General features: G+C 43.2%; 2 protein-coding genes across 2 annotated transcripts in view; one reads left to right on the forward strand and one right to left on the reverse strand.

Moving 5' to 3' along the window:
- Nucleotides 1-1,241: 1,241 nt before the first annotated feature.
- On the reverse strand, nt 1,242-4,029 carry dio1 (iodothyronine deiodinase 1). The gene is made up of 4 exons (XM_072389679.1): nt 3,621-4,029; nt 3,408-3,551; nt 2,879-3,078; nt 1,242-2,447 (listed from the first exon to the last, which is right to left on the reverse strand). Exons 1-4 carry the CDS (start codon nt 3,955-3,957, stop codon nt 2,382-2,384), a joined length of 747 nt encoding a protein of 248 aa, XP_072245780.1. The 5' UTR covers nt 3,958-4,029; the 3' UTR covers nt 1,242-2,381.
- A 2,934-nt stretch (nt 4,030-6,963) lies between these two features.
- The window catches only part of glis1b (GLIS family zinc finger 1b), a 68,091-nt gene continuing 59,730 nt past the window's right edge, over nt 6,964-15,324 (forward strand). Inside the window, exons 1-2 of the mRNA XM_072389680.1 lie at nt 6,964-7,185; nt 7,321-7,639. Of these exons, the coding sequence (XP_072245781.1) occupies nt 7,360-7,639 (280 nt within the window). The 5' untranslated portion in view covers nt 6,964-7,185; nt 7,321-7,359. The remainder of the gene's footprint in view (nt 7,186-7,320; nt 7,640-15,324) is intronic.

Raw genomic sequence — 15,324 nt, forward strand, 5'->3', positions numbered from 1 at the left:
GTGAAAGTCCCAGTTTGCATTCACTGATCACAAATGGACAGCGACCAGTCCCGTCGATTCTGTAAGTAAGAGTTGATCCCTCTGGCTTTGGAAGGACAACTTGTTGAGACTTAAGGTAACTTCACAGATTCCTGCCAGATACTGAAAGCCAAACTTTAATTAATTTTGGAGGCTCTTGTCCTCATTATCTCGCTGGGATTAGTCCACATCAGACCTCAAAATGCCAAGACAGCAGCTACGAAGAGACCGATTTTACAAGTTACAAACACTGTCAGAATTGACCTTTATGAACTTAGACCTGATGATCTGGTTCAGTCTTTATGTGAGGCAGGCCATCTGTAACTACCCGGCCCACCTCAGCCCCTCCTCAGAGCATGAGCGGCTCATTCAGACACTGTTTAGTCCAAACCTTTTCTCTGCCAGTGGGGAAATGGGAGGAGTCTGGCAGCCAGATGAAAGCTTTGAGTCAAATTTAAAATCACGTATTAGTATGAAACTTAAGGATAAAGATCTTCACAATCAACTTTTCTTTTGCCGCCTTTCTGTTAGGTCCTGTCTAGTTTTTCCACTTTAAATGGATGAGTAATCAATAGTGTAAGAAAGTGCTCTGTTCAGTATCACGCTGTGAATATAAAGTGCTGCTGTTGTCGTAAAGACAAACTGTTGTCTTTACGTTGCAGGAAGTCGATGACATTCTCACGAACCAGATGGTTTCTAAGTTATGGACACTGTCGGGTTTGTCCATCACAATGAAAAAAGTGGCCCCACACTTCTTTGGGTGTCGCTATCCACGGTGACACACTGCCCCCTGGTGGGCTTCAGTGGACACTGTCTCTGAAAGCAGGCGAAGCTTTCTGTTAGGATTCAGATGTGAATATTTATTTTAAAAAAAAAGAAAGAAAAGAAGTCCGATACAGTTGGGAGGATCTGACTGTGTTCTGGTTCCTGTCTCGACAATAGGAAGTCGGGCTGAGCTGCCGCTGGCGTGCCTCCACAGGATGTGGCCTGGCTGGGCAGGAGCCAAACGTACAGTACTCTGCAACTTCAGAGTCACGTAGTTAATGTTGGAAAAGCTGCAGCAACACAAAACAGTCTCGTCCGTCAGTTCCATGTGATAGACTTGCAAATATGAGCCGATTTCTTTTTAAACACGGCTTCTCATTTGGTGTCTGTCAGAGAATTGTTTTAAGGGATCACTGCACAATGGCAATCATTTAGAGGAACTTACAAAAACACAAAAAACTTAAATAGGTTATTTATTTAATGCTGCTGAAGACAGGTTACAAGAGGGAAAGAAATTAAGCTTCAAAATGTAGCAACCGCGACATTTTTGCTTTATAAGAGTACTTATCTTGTGCTTATCCACTTAACAAAGAGGAAACATACACAGTGTTATGCCTTCGATTGAACTGTTGCGTAACAGTAAGGACACTAGACGCAGGAATGAGTTAATGTGATGAGATAAGAGCCAGGGTCTGAATGCAACGCTCCACAATTGCGTAATCCACTGCCCCCAGACGAGAAGGCACATAACACAGCAGTTTTTCTCGCGTGTCCAAAAACTGCCGTGTGCGTCATAATTAATGCACCGAAGTCGTTTCTGTAAGGAAACGTGACGCAATAAGAGCGGTCTTTGGCTTTGGAGCGGTCCTAATCTGTTTCAGTAGGACTGGGATAAGTTGAAGAGTCATAGCGACTCAAGACAAAGGCAATGCAATGAAGCCGCTTTAATGGAAATGCTGTGGAATATTTATATAATAGTAATGATTATAAAACTGCAGTGGAGTGGGAGGACGAAAGAAAGCAGTAACGAGATGAGCCTCATGCCAGGTGCATAAAGTCAGCAGCTGATGCTGACAAAGTCAATGTTTTTTGGTCAGTTTTAACTTGGAATCCAGTTGTTTTACCATGTCTAAGAAATGCTCCACCGTAACTCAGAGAGCGCCTGCTTTTAACATCGCCTTCCATCAAGTTACAGTTTCCAGAGGTTTGCGCTGTAACCGTCATTTATAAAGCAGTCTGCTGCTGGATGACTTTGGAGTATTTATTGCGAAACATATGAAAGATAATTTCTACAGAACACGTTGGCAACACGACAGCGACCGTTCCCGCGTTTCATTTCATCGGGCTACAGAGGCCAATGGTTGAATCTGTAGCCGTCACTGAGAAACAAAGAGAGGAGTTCGAGCTCTGAGGCCAACATTAGTTTCTGGGGATTACAAAGCGGTTTATGTCGGAGTCTGTCGTTACCACATGAATCTGATAAAGAGGCGTTATATCAGTAATGCACATCGGTTACAACACAGAGGCTTCCGCCTCTCAGATGAGCCCACCCACCCGTCCATGTGAGACTGGTGAGATGACTTGATTTCCAAACCACCTTATTTCATCTTCTGCAGGAAAGGACGCACCTCACGTGGATCGTAGCCCCAAGGCCCCATGTCCCCCTGAGAGAAAAAGCGGGAGAAACGTTACTGGTGTGCTTAGTACTTGATTCGCTTTCACTGGAATTAGAGGAAGACCAGCCCAACTCTACGCATATTTGTCACATAATCCGCGTTTCTCGCTTATCTATGCGATCTATCTGACGCCGCGCTAAGAATTTCAGTGACTGCTCCTCCTCACGCAACAGCGCGAGCCAGGAGAGCAGTCTGAGGCCGACTTCCACATCCTCCCATTACTTAAGGTCGCATAACTGCACGAGAAGAGCGACGAATGTGCAGAATTTCCACATCCGACTGTTCAGATACCCAAAAATGTTGAGTGTGGAGTGCAGCGCGCCTTTAATTTACTTTCTAATAGCTCGAGTTTAGCATTACGCACGTTACCATGAACCATTCAAGAGCTATTCTGTGCCACAGTGGCGCACAGATCTCACCTTATAGAGGACTTTCCCGGCTTGCAGCACGTACAGCCTCTCAGGCTGAGCGCCATACTTGCTGGAGGTGACATTACTCATCTCATCCACCACCACGGGACACAGGGGCTCGTTTTGAACCAGGATCTGAGCTGCAGCAAGCCTGCCTTCGAGGTGCCGGTGCTGATTTATGTCAAAGTTGTTGGTAAAGGCCCATTGATCTGAGAGGGAGACAAAGACAGTGTTTCCATTGGATAGAAACAGAATGCAGGGGAGCAACATAAATAATAATACAAATCTGTCGCAGCATCAGGTCCTGAAGGTTTAAAGGAAGATGATGCAGACCAGACAACAGTGGCGATAATGTCCGATTTCCAAACGCAACTTGAGATATTTTTTTCTGCGTTCATAGACGATTTGAATCAGCTCAGCAAGAGAAAGAACAAGTATCACTTGCTCTTGCTGGTATGTCCTAAACAAAACAGTTCTTATTTTGAATGGGGGGGGGGCTCAAAGTCTTCACCTGGCTCCTTGCTGAAGACTGACTCACCTGTCGAGTGAGCCTCGGCGATGTAGACCGCCAGAAAGTCAGCGACGTCGCTGAAGTCCCGGACGAGCTGCTTGAACTCGTCCAGTTTGTACATGAACGGGGGTCAGGTACAACTTCCAAAGCTCAACACCAGCGGTCTGTTACCTGCGGGGATCAGGGAGAGATCAACTGAGGCGCTCGGATGGACAAAAAACAACAACAACAACAACGCACCTTTCATGTACTTCCAGATGCTTGTTTTCGCTCCGTCCATGGTGATCACAGCCGAGTCTGGGGCTTCTCCTCCCACGAACGCCTCTTGTTTGAGTGACAGCCACAAGTTCAGGCTGGCAGTTTTAACAAAGGCGAGAGACATAAAAGTGAGACCCCAGTCCTCGTACTTAAATTTGGGATTCTGGGTCATCGTTGTCTTTTCACCCATTTTGAGGATCAGCTTCTTGGCGAGGCTTGGCGAGAGAAAGTGTATGACATTGAGCGTGATATGGAGTCCCAACAAGTAGCAAAACATGCATGACGCCAACAAATAAACCATAAACTTCTGCAAAAACATGTTTGTTGTCTTCGCGGCGACAAAAGTTCCGTCCTCTGGACGCCTGTCCCGCGTCTTAACGCGGAAGTTGGGTCACCTCCCACTCCGACTGCTGCTGCCTTCAAGACCCGTCTGTGTGCTCGGACATTCTACTACTAAATGCTAAACACTGACGTACTGCATGGCTCTGTCGCTATTTCAAAACGACCGTAACTTACGCAGGGAAACACCTACACCCACTTATTTGTTTAGCAAGAAGAAGGAGAGTTTAAACCCACAGCTAACTTTGAGCTATTTTTATGTGCGAGGCGGTCCATTTTCCTACAAGTTTAGTACTGGCGAGGGTTTTTTTGGCGGTTAATTTCGCAACAGTTGGTCCTACTTGTCACAACTGACGAGATACATACATACACTATGGTGAATTAATGTAATTGCAAACAACTGCTTGGCCACTTTAGAAGACAAATAGCAACACAAGGGTCCCACTGCCGCCCCCTTTTCTCAGATATTAAGTTTACTTTTGGCCTGCTGGCACAAGTGTGGGTAAGGACGCGAGCTAGCTGTTAGCCGGAAGGTTGATGCACGTGAAGCTTTGCTTATTGCATGAGATTACCTGGAGAATGAGACTGGAATCATCAGGTATTTTTTACTGTAGAAATCTCGAAACATTTATTTATGGGAAAGCACAACGGGGAGATTTGTTCCTGCAACACGTTAACTGAATTGTCTATTAAAACAACAGGTAGACTGTTGCACAGATTCAAGCACTGATGAATATTTACAGAATTTATTTCTGGGACATTAAAATTAGGTTACCTCTTTTTTTTCCCCCAACTTGTTGAAATATTAGAATCAGTTTGTTTTGAATTCTTATTCTGATCATTTATTTATTTATTGCAATTCCAAAACAAGCCTGTTTTTATGAGTGAACACTTTTGGGTTAAAAGATAGATAAGTAAAAGCTAATGTTATCGAAATGTTTTTTAAATCCACAATTTTACATAAATGTTCAATAGAGGAAAAAAAATACCACAATGAACATCTTTGATTTCTTTCCTGTAGTGAAAGAAGCCAAAATGTCCACTGCGGACAGGTTTCTTCCAGAGCCCTGAAACCAAAGCAGCTGAATGGAATTCCTCTGTAATTAGTTCTAATGTTTTGGGGCTTTTCCTGTTTTGACTTGTCACAAATGTTTTGCAAGAGAAAGTACCGCCGGCTCCAGGAGTCACGAAAACTGTGCTGTGACTTCCGGAATTGCCTTGAACTTTGTAAAAGAACAACTGTGATGACTGCAGGTTGGTTTCTTTTTTCTCCTTTTTTCTCTTCTTTGCAGCTGTCCTAAAGCCCAAAATGCACATGAAGCCAGATGAAAGCAGCAGCCCATTATATTTGTGAAGGTAGACCCAGTAGAGTGACGCTTTTTATTGTGGACCGATTGGAAATGTTTCTGATAAATGTATCAGCTACTATACTGACGTACATGTGTCCCATATTTTTGCACTAAAACCCATGAGCAGTTTTTCTCAGAGAATGGAGAAAGACGGGCGGGATTAGCAGGGATCAGCCTAACTTTTTTCTTCAAGACGTTCACATCTATTTGTATGCCTTATAAAAAGTGTTACGATTAAAAGACATGAAGAAAAAAAGAGCACATTCAAACAAGTAATGCACACACGCTTCAGTGAGTTAAATTATAGGCCCTGTCACAAAGCTAAGTTTGGAGTTTAACCCTAAGAATAAAGAGGCTGTTAATGTTTCTTTGTGCTGACATCTGCAGCACAGCGTAGAAATGACACAGCACCAGAAATGAAAGCAATCACTTTGAGACTTGGTTCTGTCACATCCTTCCACAAGGAGCATGAACACACAAACGCAACGCTAGTGTTCGTTGGTATCAAATCAACTACAAAATTACCGAAAATTAAGGCAAAACTTAACGGCAGAAAGAAAAAAAAAAAGAAAAGAATGGTAACTCAAATAGAATAGAGCAAGTGTGTGTGTGTTACTGGACAACCAATCACAGTCTGCAAAATATTGTGTATACCTAGCGGCAATTTGGTCATACTCGCCTCCTCGCTACGTAAAGACCAGTCTTTTCTGAGTTGCTCTGAGACTGGTCTAGAATCACTCTGAAGCTAAGGCCCCTTGCTAGAATTTTTTAAGCTTAATTACGTGCTTTCTGATAGGATTCCTTTAGTTTTATTAACATGGCCCCTGGTCACTCATGCTCACCTACATGGTTTCTAGTATTTCCAACGACGCCTAAAGGCAGCACGGAATCCAGTCACGTCTTTTGATATTTTTTCTAGGTGATGAACCCCTTTATTTAAATAAATAAATTTTAAAAAGGCAGTTCTTTCATTTTTCACCTGTCAGACAGACTATATGAACTTCCACCCACACATGTGTCCGTCCTTAACAAAAGCAGCGTTCGCCACTGGCGTTTTTGTTAACTTTGTCCTTGTTTGGTGTTTTTTTTTTCTCTCTCGCAGAAAGGCCACTAGATGGAGCCGCAGAATCGCATTATCCCAAAGACAAATGCTGAAGATCATAATCAGTTCTGAAGTATGAAGGAGAGACCAGTCTGACGTAAGATCATAGTTATTGAGATGATTTAGATAATTCTGAATATTCCTCTGCATGTAAAGTCGCAAAACCTTTGATTTCTCACCAGGATTCAGTTTTCCTCATGGGCCTCTCAAATTCACGACATTGTTTTCTACACGTGGGCCTTCCCAGGTATGAATCGTTAGAATAAATCAAAAAGATTTGGTTTACATATTGTGAACTGCCGAGCTTGTGTGTATTTATGGCCTTTCGCGTTTTAATTCGGGCTGGTTTTGTCCACATTTAAGCCAATCCTCCGTGGAGACGCAGTTGTGCCACCTGGAAGAAGACACTCCGTATAAAACAGTCCTGAGCGCTCAGCCCAGCAGAAATACAGCTGTTTTACGTGAATCAGTGATGCTCACATTGTTACTGCAGCTTCTATAACGTCCTCATTCAGATCTTTTCCTCCCACAGAAACACGGACACGGTGTTCATTGGCGCTCCTGACTCCCCGCAGATCAGTGGACCTATTGGCTATCAATCCCTCAAAAGGGGGGAGTGAAAGAGAGAGACGCAAGGCATGCTGATCCTCACTCAGAGGATGCTATCGATCAGGCTCGCAAACTCTTTCCTGTCCACTTTAAAACGATGATGTGCGCAATCACACTTTATATTCCCCTTATAAGCTAATTGGAGCAGGTAGGTGTTTATAACTCTTTGTCTAGTTCAAATAAACGCATGTCATTTAATTATTATTTTTTCTTTATCTAAAACACGCAGCTTATATGTTGCGTTTCTACAATTTGCAGTGATTTATTTGACCCTCGTGTGCAGGAGATGTGAGCAGCGTTGCATGGGAAAGCCGAGTGATCAATGCAGAATTCTTCAGCGCAGATCGGGATGGTCAGCCACTGTCAGACCCCAACTTTCCCAGATTTCACCGGCTTGTCGCTCTCCGTGTACGGTGGCAAGGCGGACATCTGCGCGCGGCGAGCCGGCAGCGGCGGATTTGGATCTCAGATCTGCCGGAGCCCCCGAGACCCCCCGACTCACATGAACTGCGCCAGCCCGAAGCGACTCACTCCGTCCGAGGAAAGGGCGCATCTGTCCGCCAAGACGGCGCGCCTGTGCCTCTCTCTGCCACCGGTTCAAGGTAAGCTCCCGTCGGTCCTCAAGCGAGCGCGGCCAGCAAAACGCTCAAGTGATGCTGATGAGGCGACTGGCCGCGATACATGAAGGGAAAAAGTTATTTATGTAGTCATTTTTAATCGTCATAAAACGAATTAATGAATTCACTAACATTAAAGAGAGCGTCAGCATTTTTAGTCTGATTTCAAGAGGAAGGGAGGGAAAAAACACATTTAAAATAATTCTCCTGAAGTGAATGTTTTGGTGCAGCTGTGCTGTGTATTTGCGTTTGTGTCAGCAGTGTGGATTTGGCCTGATAATTAAACACAGAACTCGTGTTGGATCATAAGCCAATTCATAAATAACACCCGAATCAAAGTCTCCTCTCTGTCATATGTGGGGGGGACGTTCCTGATGATGAATGACTGCCGAGCAAATGCTCATATCCTTTGTATGTTGACAAGTCTTGGTGGCATTTAGTTCACGTGAAAATAAGCGTGTTGTTGGCTTGTTTTGATAGACTTGGAGAACTTGGCATATTTGAAGTTGTACCCCTTTTAAAGGATGATTTCTAACAACGGTTTCTTTTAATTTGAGACCACCTCTGTACAAAAAAAAAAAACACTTGAGTTTTCCTCTGTTAAAAGTTACACACATGCTCATCAGCAAAAGTGAAATTGGCAACAACACAGATGTGGCACAGATAGCGTCCACTGTGAAAACTATTATTCTCTTCCGCCCTGTTCAGCCGGAGTGTTGTTGTGGGAGGGTGGAGGTAATTACAGCCCCATCCTAAATTATGATTAGACTCGAACAGACTTTTATATTAGCAATTATCCTTGCAGCAAGAAGATTTGATTATTGTTGCTTCTTTTCCAAACACAAACCATATGTCTGCCGAATGTGTGTCGGCATTTATGAGTTCTCTTGGAGCACAGTTGTGCCCTCAGCATCCCGAGCCAGAATGAATCGTCTCATTGTCTTTGCAACGCTTTTGAACTCGCTGCCCGTAATTTATGGAAATGCAAGATGTGCTTGCCGTTTGTTGGATTACGTTGTGCAGATTTGAAATCGGAGCAGATGCGTACATTTGCACTCGCTCTGTGAAGCCATTGAGGGATATTTAGATAATTCCAAAAGGTTCCTGAGTCAGATTGTCTTTTTATGCCCTTTTCCGGAGAACAAAACGTAACCAACCAAACATATTGGTTCACTTATTTTGCAGTCGTGCTCGGTAATACAAAGTTTACTGTTTACCCCCAACCTTTCTGTCTGTGAATAAGCGCTGTATTCCAGGCATTTTTATGCAGTTTTACTGTCTCTTTAGGAAAGCATGGAGTATGAAAGTGATCTCAGTACTCATCAGTCTTTTGTATCATGCCTCATTTCAGACCGATCATGTTACATACTCCCATTTGAGAGAAAGAGCTGGATTTTAAGCTGCACTCTCAATCATTACTTTGGATTTATACTGAAAGGAATCTGAACAAATACCTGCTGTGATACTTACCCTGATGGAGGGGAGACAGTGGAGGAAGAACTCACCTCAGATGGGAGATTTCTGACCTTTAACCTGCACCCCATGACTGTGAAAATTGAAGTATTACTAAGCGTCTACATGATTCGAATGTAGACGGTGATGTTTCACCTGATCCTCTGAGGAAAAGCCAAAAAAAAAAGTGAGGTTTGCATTCAGTCCCACACTGCAAATTTATGCTGTCTGCAATTTATTTTCTGTCAGTCTCAGATAAGTGTCTAACTGCAGTAAATAGGCAGGCGAGAGGCAGAATTAGGTCAATGAAATGGTGATCGTGAAAGCTGATGCAGACTTGTTACAGATCAGATTTTTTTTTCCTTTAAAACATTTATTTTAAACCCCTTTGCTGCTTCTACGCAGCCTCGTTGCTGGTACACTATTTGCGTTTTGAAGCTGAATTTCAGGAAAGCTGTTTTCCGTATTTTTCTTTGTCGAATGACGTGCGAATGACAGTGGCCGATGTCACAGCCGCTGCTTATGTTTGGGGAACCTTGCATGCTGCTCTTTGTGAGTGGAACAGCGGCCGATCATCCCAACACTGCACATCCACTGTGCTATAAATATTAGTGCCCACCAGCAAAGAAAATATTTAGCTTGCAAAGAAGAACACTTGACCCCTGTCGAAAAAGAAAATCGGGCTTGAATGAAGTGTGTACTCTAGCATCATTTGATACCTTACTGAAGTTTCTCCTGGCCAGAACGATGCTGCTGAGTCTGGGAGCTTATTTGAGGAAAATGTTTGAGTTAGGAGAGGGAGTGTGCATGACTCCCACACTCCTCTCAGATAAATGAAGAGGTCTGTCTGTTGATTCAGACTGTAAAGAGATGAGTAATGGCCTTTTGGATTTGATCATTATTGGAACATTTCACGTTTCTTTGGCTGCATTTTGCCATCTTTTGCCAACACACACATCAACATGTGACATGTTTTTTTTGTTTTTTTTTCTGTACAGTCTTTATAAATGGTGCATGCTTACCTGTACATACCTGTACACAGCCATAGAAAGCCAGCAGCATCTTTTCTGTACACACAGAGAATGAGCATCCCTGCTAAACACACACCTCACAGGCCATGCTCTGACATACTCTCACCCTATCCGTGCAGCGCTTTATTGTGGTGAAGTGGCATTGGCATCAATGTCGAATTCTCCCGAACTGACATAGTTTCCTGTGTTTTCCCCAGCAGAATTTGTAGATGTCAGACTGCAGGGCGATAATCTGACTGTTATGAGAAACAACCGACCATTACAGCGCCGCTTTGAGCCTCTGCACTGTCAAACGCCTAATGACAGCTTCCCAGTAGCTTGTGAATAGTTTTGGTTGCGAGTTCCCTGTTTAGGTTGGGAGAAAGGCATGAAGTGCCTCTGGTGAAGTCAGCTATTCTAATCAAGCCGTGTGGTTTCTTTATTATCCCACGCAGAAAGAAGAGCGAGCAGTTGGCATCGGTTTTGTCAGAAAGACAAAAGAAGCATTGCATGGGAAACATGTTGCCGTTTTATTACGGCTCAGCCGCATTGTCTCCTCTTAAGAGTTTAAGAGTAATTGCATTTTTCCAAAGAGCAACGTTATTTACCGTCACAGTCCTAAAAAATATGGCCCTCGTAACCTCAGAACGTAACTGGCGATTAAGCCAAACGTATATGCATTCTAATGGCTCATTTTGTTCTTTGTTGAGTGAGGACGCGTAAATCTGCGTAAATCATCAGATTTGCGTCAAATAAAATGTTTCTATAACCATCATTTTGGGAAAATGTTTGCCTCCGCTGTTTCAAGAGGTTTTAAATTTCTTTAAGTGCGGTGGACTTGAGGCTTATGATTGCTTTGAATCCAACTTTGATGTATGCTCAGAAATGACTATTTATTTATGTTGGATTTCAGTTTTCAGCTGTCATTTGTGATGTTGCGGGGCTCAATATGCTGAATGCTGACAGATGCGAAAATGATATATAAAATTTTGTGATTCGAGAGCGACTGAATTGTTCAAGTTGTTCCTTAATGTTAAAGAATGAAGACAATCCACCCCATATGGATGGCTTTGATCAGCAGATATCACGAGGCGATGCAGTGCAGATTATTAATGCGTTATAAATCATGTCCTTTAGGCCATTGCAGTGTCCAACGGGGCAGTCAATCAATCTTTCATTTAATATGTCTACTTTGGCAATCTAAGAGTGAAATTAAAACCTAGAGTAAAAACTTGCTGAGAAGCTCATACTTCTCGAACACGTTCACAAGGAAACTGAAGAAAGATGCTGTAAAGTCGGCTCTGAATATTTGGCTGGAGCTGAGGCTCATAATCATAACGGTATTATTCTTAAACAAAAACAAAATTCCCCTAAATATAAACCTGAATATCTCTGCAGATTATGTCTTTATTGACAAGAGATTTTTATTTGTGCCTTTGACGTTTGGCACAGGAACTGTGGTTCTCAACATCACTTTTGGTCTCATTGTGCCAAAAAGTAGTATCAGTGAGGTCAACTTCTGGCAGCTTTGGCTCGCAGGTGTCGTGGAAACGTTTTGCTGCCGCTCACAGAGATTTGGTCTTTCCCTGAACCTGTGGTTCACTTAGTTTCACGGCTGAGGTGGACCAAATGCATGTGTTAATGGTTAATAAAAAGGTTATATGAAACATTTTCGTTTTTTTTACTTTTAGCACGCAGCCGATCGCACGTCCTTTCTGTGGGAGTTTGTGATCTTTAATCGTGCTGAAGTATATATACTGACCTATTTATGTATGTCAAAGTAGTACTTTGATAGTAACATTCTTTTCATGAATTTTCCCAGCAGTCACTACATTCCCATGAGCTGAAGAGACTCAGCCCACGTCTTTGCATATTGTATGAGCTCAGCACTGAGTTATGGGCAAATGTGAGCATGCTGCATGGGAAGGGTGTTGCAGGGTGTAATGTTTGCAGCATGTTCCATTGATTCATAAAGCCAAGGCCCGGTGATGATTGTGCAGTGGTATTCCCGTAAACCTCTGTCTGCCTGAGAAATGAAGGGGGAATGCTTGGTAATGGAACGAGAGCGCGTCCTGAGTCACATCCACCAGAGATGGAGAGCTAGAGAACAGTCCCAGTTTGGCATCTGCTTGGCTGAATCACCTTAATCAAACATGATGCGTATGGGAACATGAGATGTGTGGCAAGAGGAAGAGAAAAGTGTTGCATCAACTCGACTGCAGTTGGATTCAGAGAGGGGTTTATAGGAGGCTGTGACAGTTTCTGTTTGCCTGTACAAACCCACAAACCGACACAAAAACCTGGAATATGTGTTTTGCTGTCCTTTTCTGTCTCCATTGTTGGTTTCAGCAAGGTCAGTTGCTCTCATTCTTATGTGACCAGTGTGGTGGGACTCTGGCATTTTACTCTAACCAAACTTTGATTCTGCCAATAAATCCAAACAGCGAAGAAGAAGGGGGGGGGGAGGATTTGGTTTGAGTAAGTGTTGAAATACCCCTGGAGTACCAAGAAAAAATGTATTCTGGGCCTCGGCTTAATCAAGAAAAAAAAAAACCAACAACTGCAGAGCTGGCTCAGATATGTCTTCATAAAAATGTATTTTTAGCCCAAAGCTCGGCTTCAGAAGCACTTGCAAAAGTTTCTCGTACTTTCGCAGACAAGAGGAATAAGCTGCCAAGTTTTTGGGAATCATGCGAGATTTGTAGGTGAATTTGAACTCTTTGTATAAAAATCACAGGCTTCTCTGATTCTGGTTGTCCGGACAGGCATCCCCCCACAGCTGACCACATGTCTATACACTGTGCATTACTCATGCATTTTCAGACGGCAGCGACTCCTCTCGCAGACCTCTCTGTATGACTTAGCACACGGGTGGGTTTTTGATTTACATCTCGGCTGTGCCACTTGCTGTTCTTGGCACGGCGCTGCTGTGTTTCATCAAAGAAAAATCCGCTCTGCTCTGACTGTGGCAGTTAAGGCGGCCGTCCACCACAGATGCTGACTCTGCCGGAGTTGGACTCTGCCGGAGAGCTCACTGGGCCCTCGCAGCTGTCGGCTGGAGACGGAGACTGAAAGAGACTGAGACATGGCAGGGGAAAGAAGTGGAGGTCAGGAGACACAAAATGTTTTCGTATCAAAGGGCCCTCTGAGTCAGTCGTAGGAGGGCTCACGTTTCATATGGAGAGAAAGCCACTGTCAGCATCCTGTGTGTGACAGAGATACGAGTAACCGTCACAATACATAAAAGTTACTGAGAGTGCATCAGAGCTTTTGCAAACGCATCACCATTTAAGTATGCTGCAGTTTGAAATGTTTAAAAACTGAGGCTGATCTTGTGTAAATGGTGTCTGAAATTCCTCTTTTTACAAGGCCAGTCATGTTTGAGATTAATCAGCCAGCCAATCAATCGCTGGCTTCAACCGAGTGGTCAAAAACAAACAGGCAAACATGATTTAGCTGAGGCTGTTTTAATGCCTTCATTAGTGCAGAGGAGAGAGCAGCCAAAAAGCTTGAGTTTTATCCTCCCTCTTGTTCTCTCTGTCTCTGCCAGGAAGCTGCCACGGGGCAGTGCCCAGTCAGCTCTCTGCACCATTGGCTGGCGCTGCCCCAGAGGACTATGAAAGACATTATAAAGTCTAATAGTGCAGTTTATATACTTTATTAGTGCTCGTTAATATAAGGTTCTGGAAGAATTAGTTATTCTCTAGTCATATGCACTGTATTAAGTTGCTCACTAAGACTAATAAGAACACAAAGTAATGATGGAATGAAGACTGCTTTGCAAGAAGTCCTTTATTTTTACTTGTCTGTGAATGTTGGTGTACATTAATCACAAACCTGAAGCATGACAACTTGCACTTTCTCTACTCTGTCAAACTGGACTGAGATATTCATATGTGCATTAGTTCTTGGCAGATATAGATCTGCGTGCATTATTGTCCCCACAAGAGAGCCAAGTTTGAACTCAGTCAGTGTCTGTTAAATCATTTTTTTAAGAATAAAGTTGAAAGCAAAGCCTTGAGTCAAAACTCATTATGGCCTGTCCAGGCCAGGCCTCTGAAGTATGAAGTTCAGAGGGTGATATCATCCTCCTCATCCATTTTAAGCAGCGTAGCACAGGTGGACTAATGTTTTGTCAAAAAAAAAAACCTTCTTTAGCAGCAAATCTGGACAGAAACTGGAAGATTGAATTGAATGCGCGACTGTTGTCCCGTTCAGGTTCATGCTTGAAAATCCAAGTCGCAAGCAGCTGGGAGCTTAGCCAGGCCAAATCTGGATGTTAATAAAGTTTAGAGGAACCGTGCCAGAACTATGATCTTGCAATGCTTAGGGTTATTTTCACAGACTATTTACAGAGCATTTTATTTGAAAGCGAAGGCCGTTTTTCGGTGGGCTAATATCAGAGCGAGGAGATGGTGTATGTGATAAGAAGACGTAATTTCCCGTTTTGTTGCGTTTTAATCGCTTTGTGGGAATTTCGTCTGTATGAGAACGTCATATGAAATGCTGAAATAGAACACTTTTTGCTTGTATAAGTCTAAAGGGTTGTGAGAAGCAACAAGCCAACAATAGCCCTGTCTACACCGCATGGCCTCACTCTCTAACACCTGGCACCTATCTAGCTACAACCGCAGACAGATGAACGTCTTAACGATGCAGCAGTTTATAATGAGAGTCATATTACTTGTTCTTTCTTAGTAAATACAGTGACTGTCTGTTTGTTCTCCTGCTGGTGTCTGTCATGGCAGTGTAACGTGTGTTTTTTGTCAATGAGACACACTAGTTGCCAAACAGCGAGTTAAAGAAATGTAAAAAGACTGCAGCATGTATCTGCTGTTCGGCTGTTGCTGCCTACAAGAGATGTTGGCTTGATGTCATTATCTGGAATTAAAAAATGTCATCTCGCAGATGAGCTGGTCCCTCTGTCCCAAATGTTTGCAGTGGAAACAGCAGAGACATCTGTTATCTCAAGGCTACTCTGTGTTTGAAATGATCTTCCTCAAATTGCGTTTAAAAGCATTTGTCTAGTTTTCATTGTCTTCGCATTGTTTTGTCATCTTAGCAGGAGTCTTAGGGGGGAAAAAAAATTCTCCTGGAAGCATTTTTGAAGACGGACAGTTCTGTCCTTTGATTTACTGTTGCAGAGGCTAATTGCAGCCCTCTTTTTTTTTTTTCTCCATTTGGGTTTTGGGCTCATGTGGGTTGTGC

The sequence above is a fragment of the Leuresthes tenuis genome, unplaced genomic scaffold, assembly GCF_036924035.1.
Source record: "Leuresthes tenuis unplaced genomic scaffold, fLeuTen1.0.hap1 SCAF_7, whole genome shotgun sequence".
Taxonomy (NCBI): Eukaryota; Metazoa; Chordata; class Actinopteri; order Atheriniformes; family Atherinopsidae; genus Leuresthes; species Leuresthes tenuis.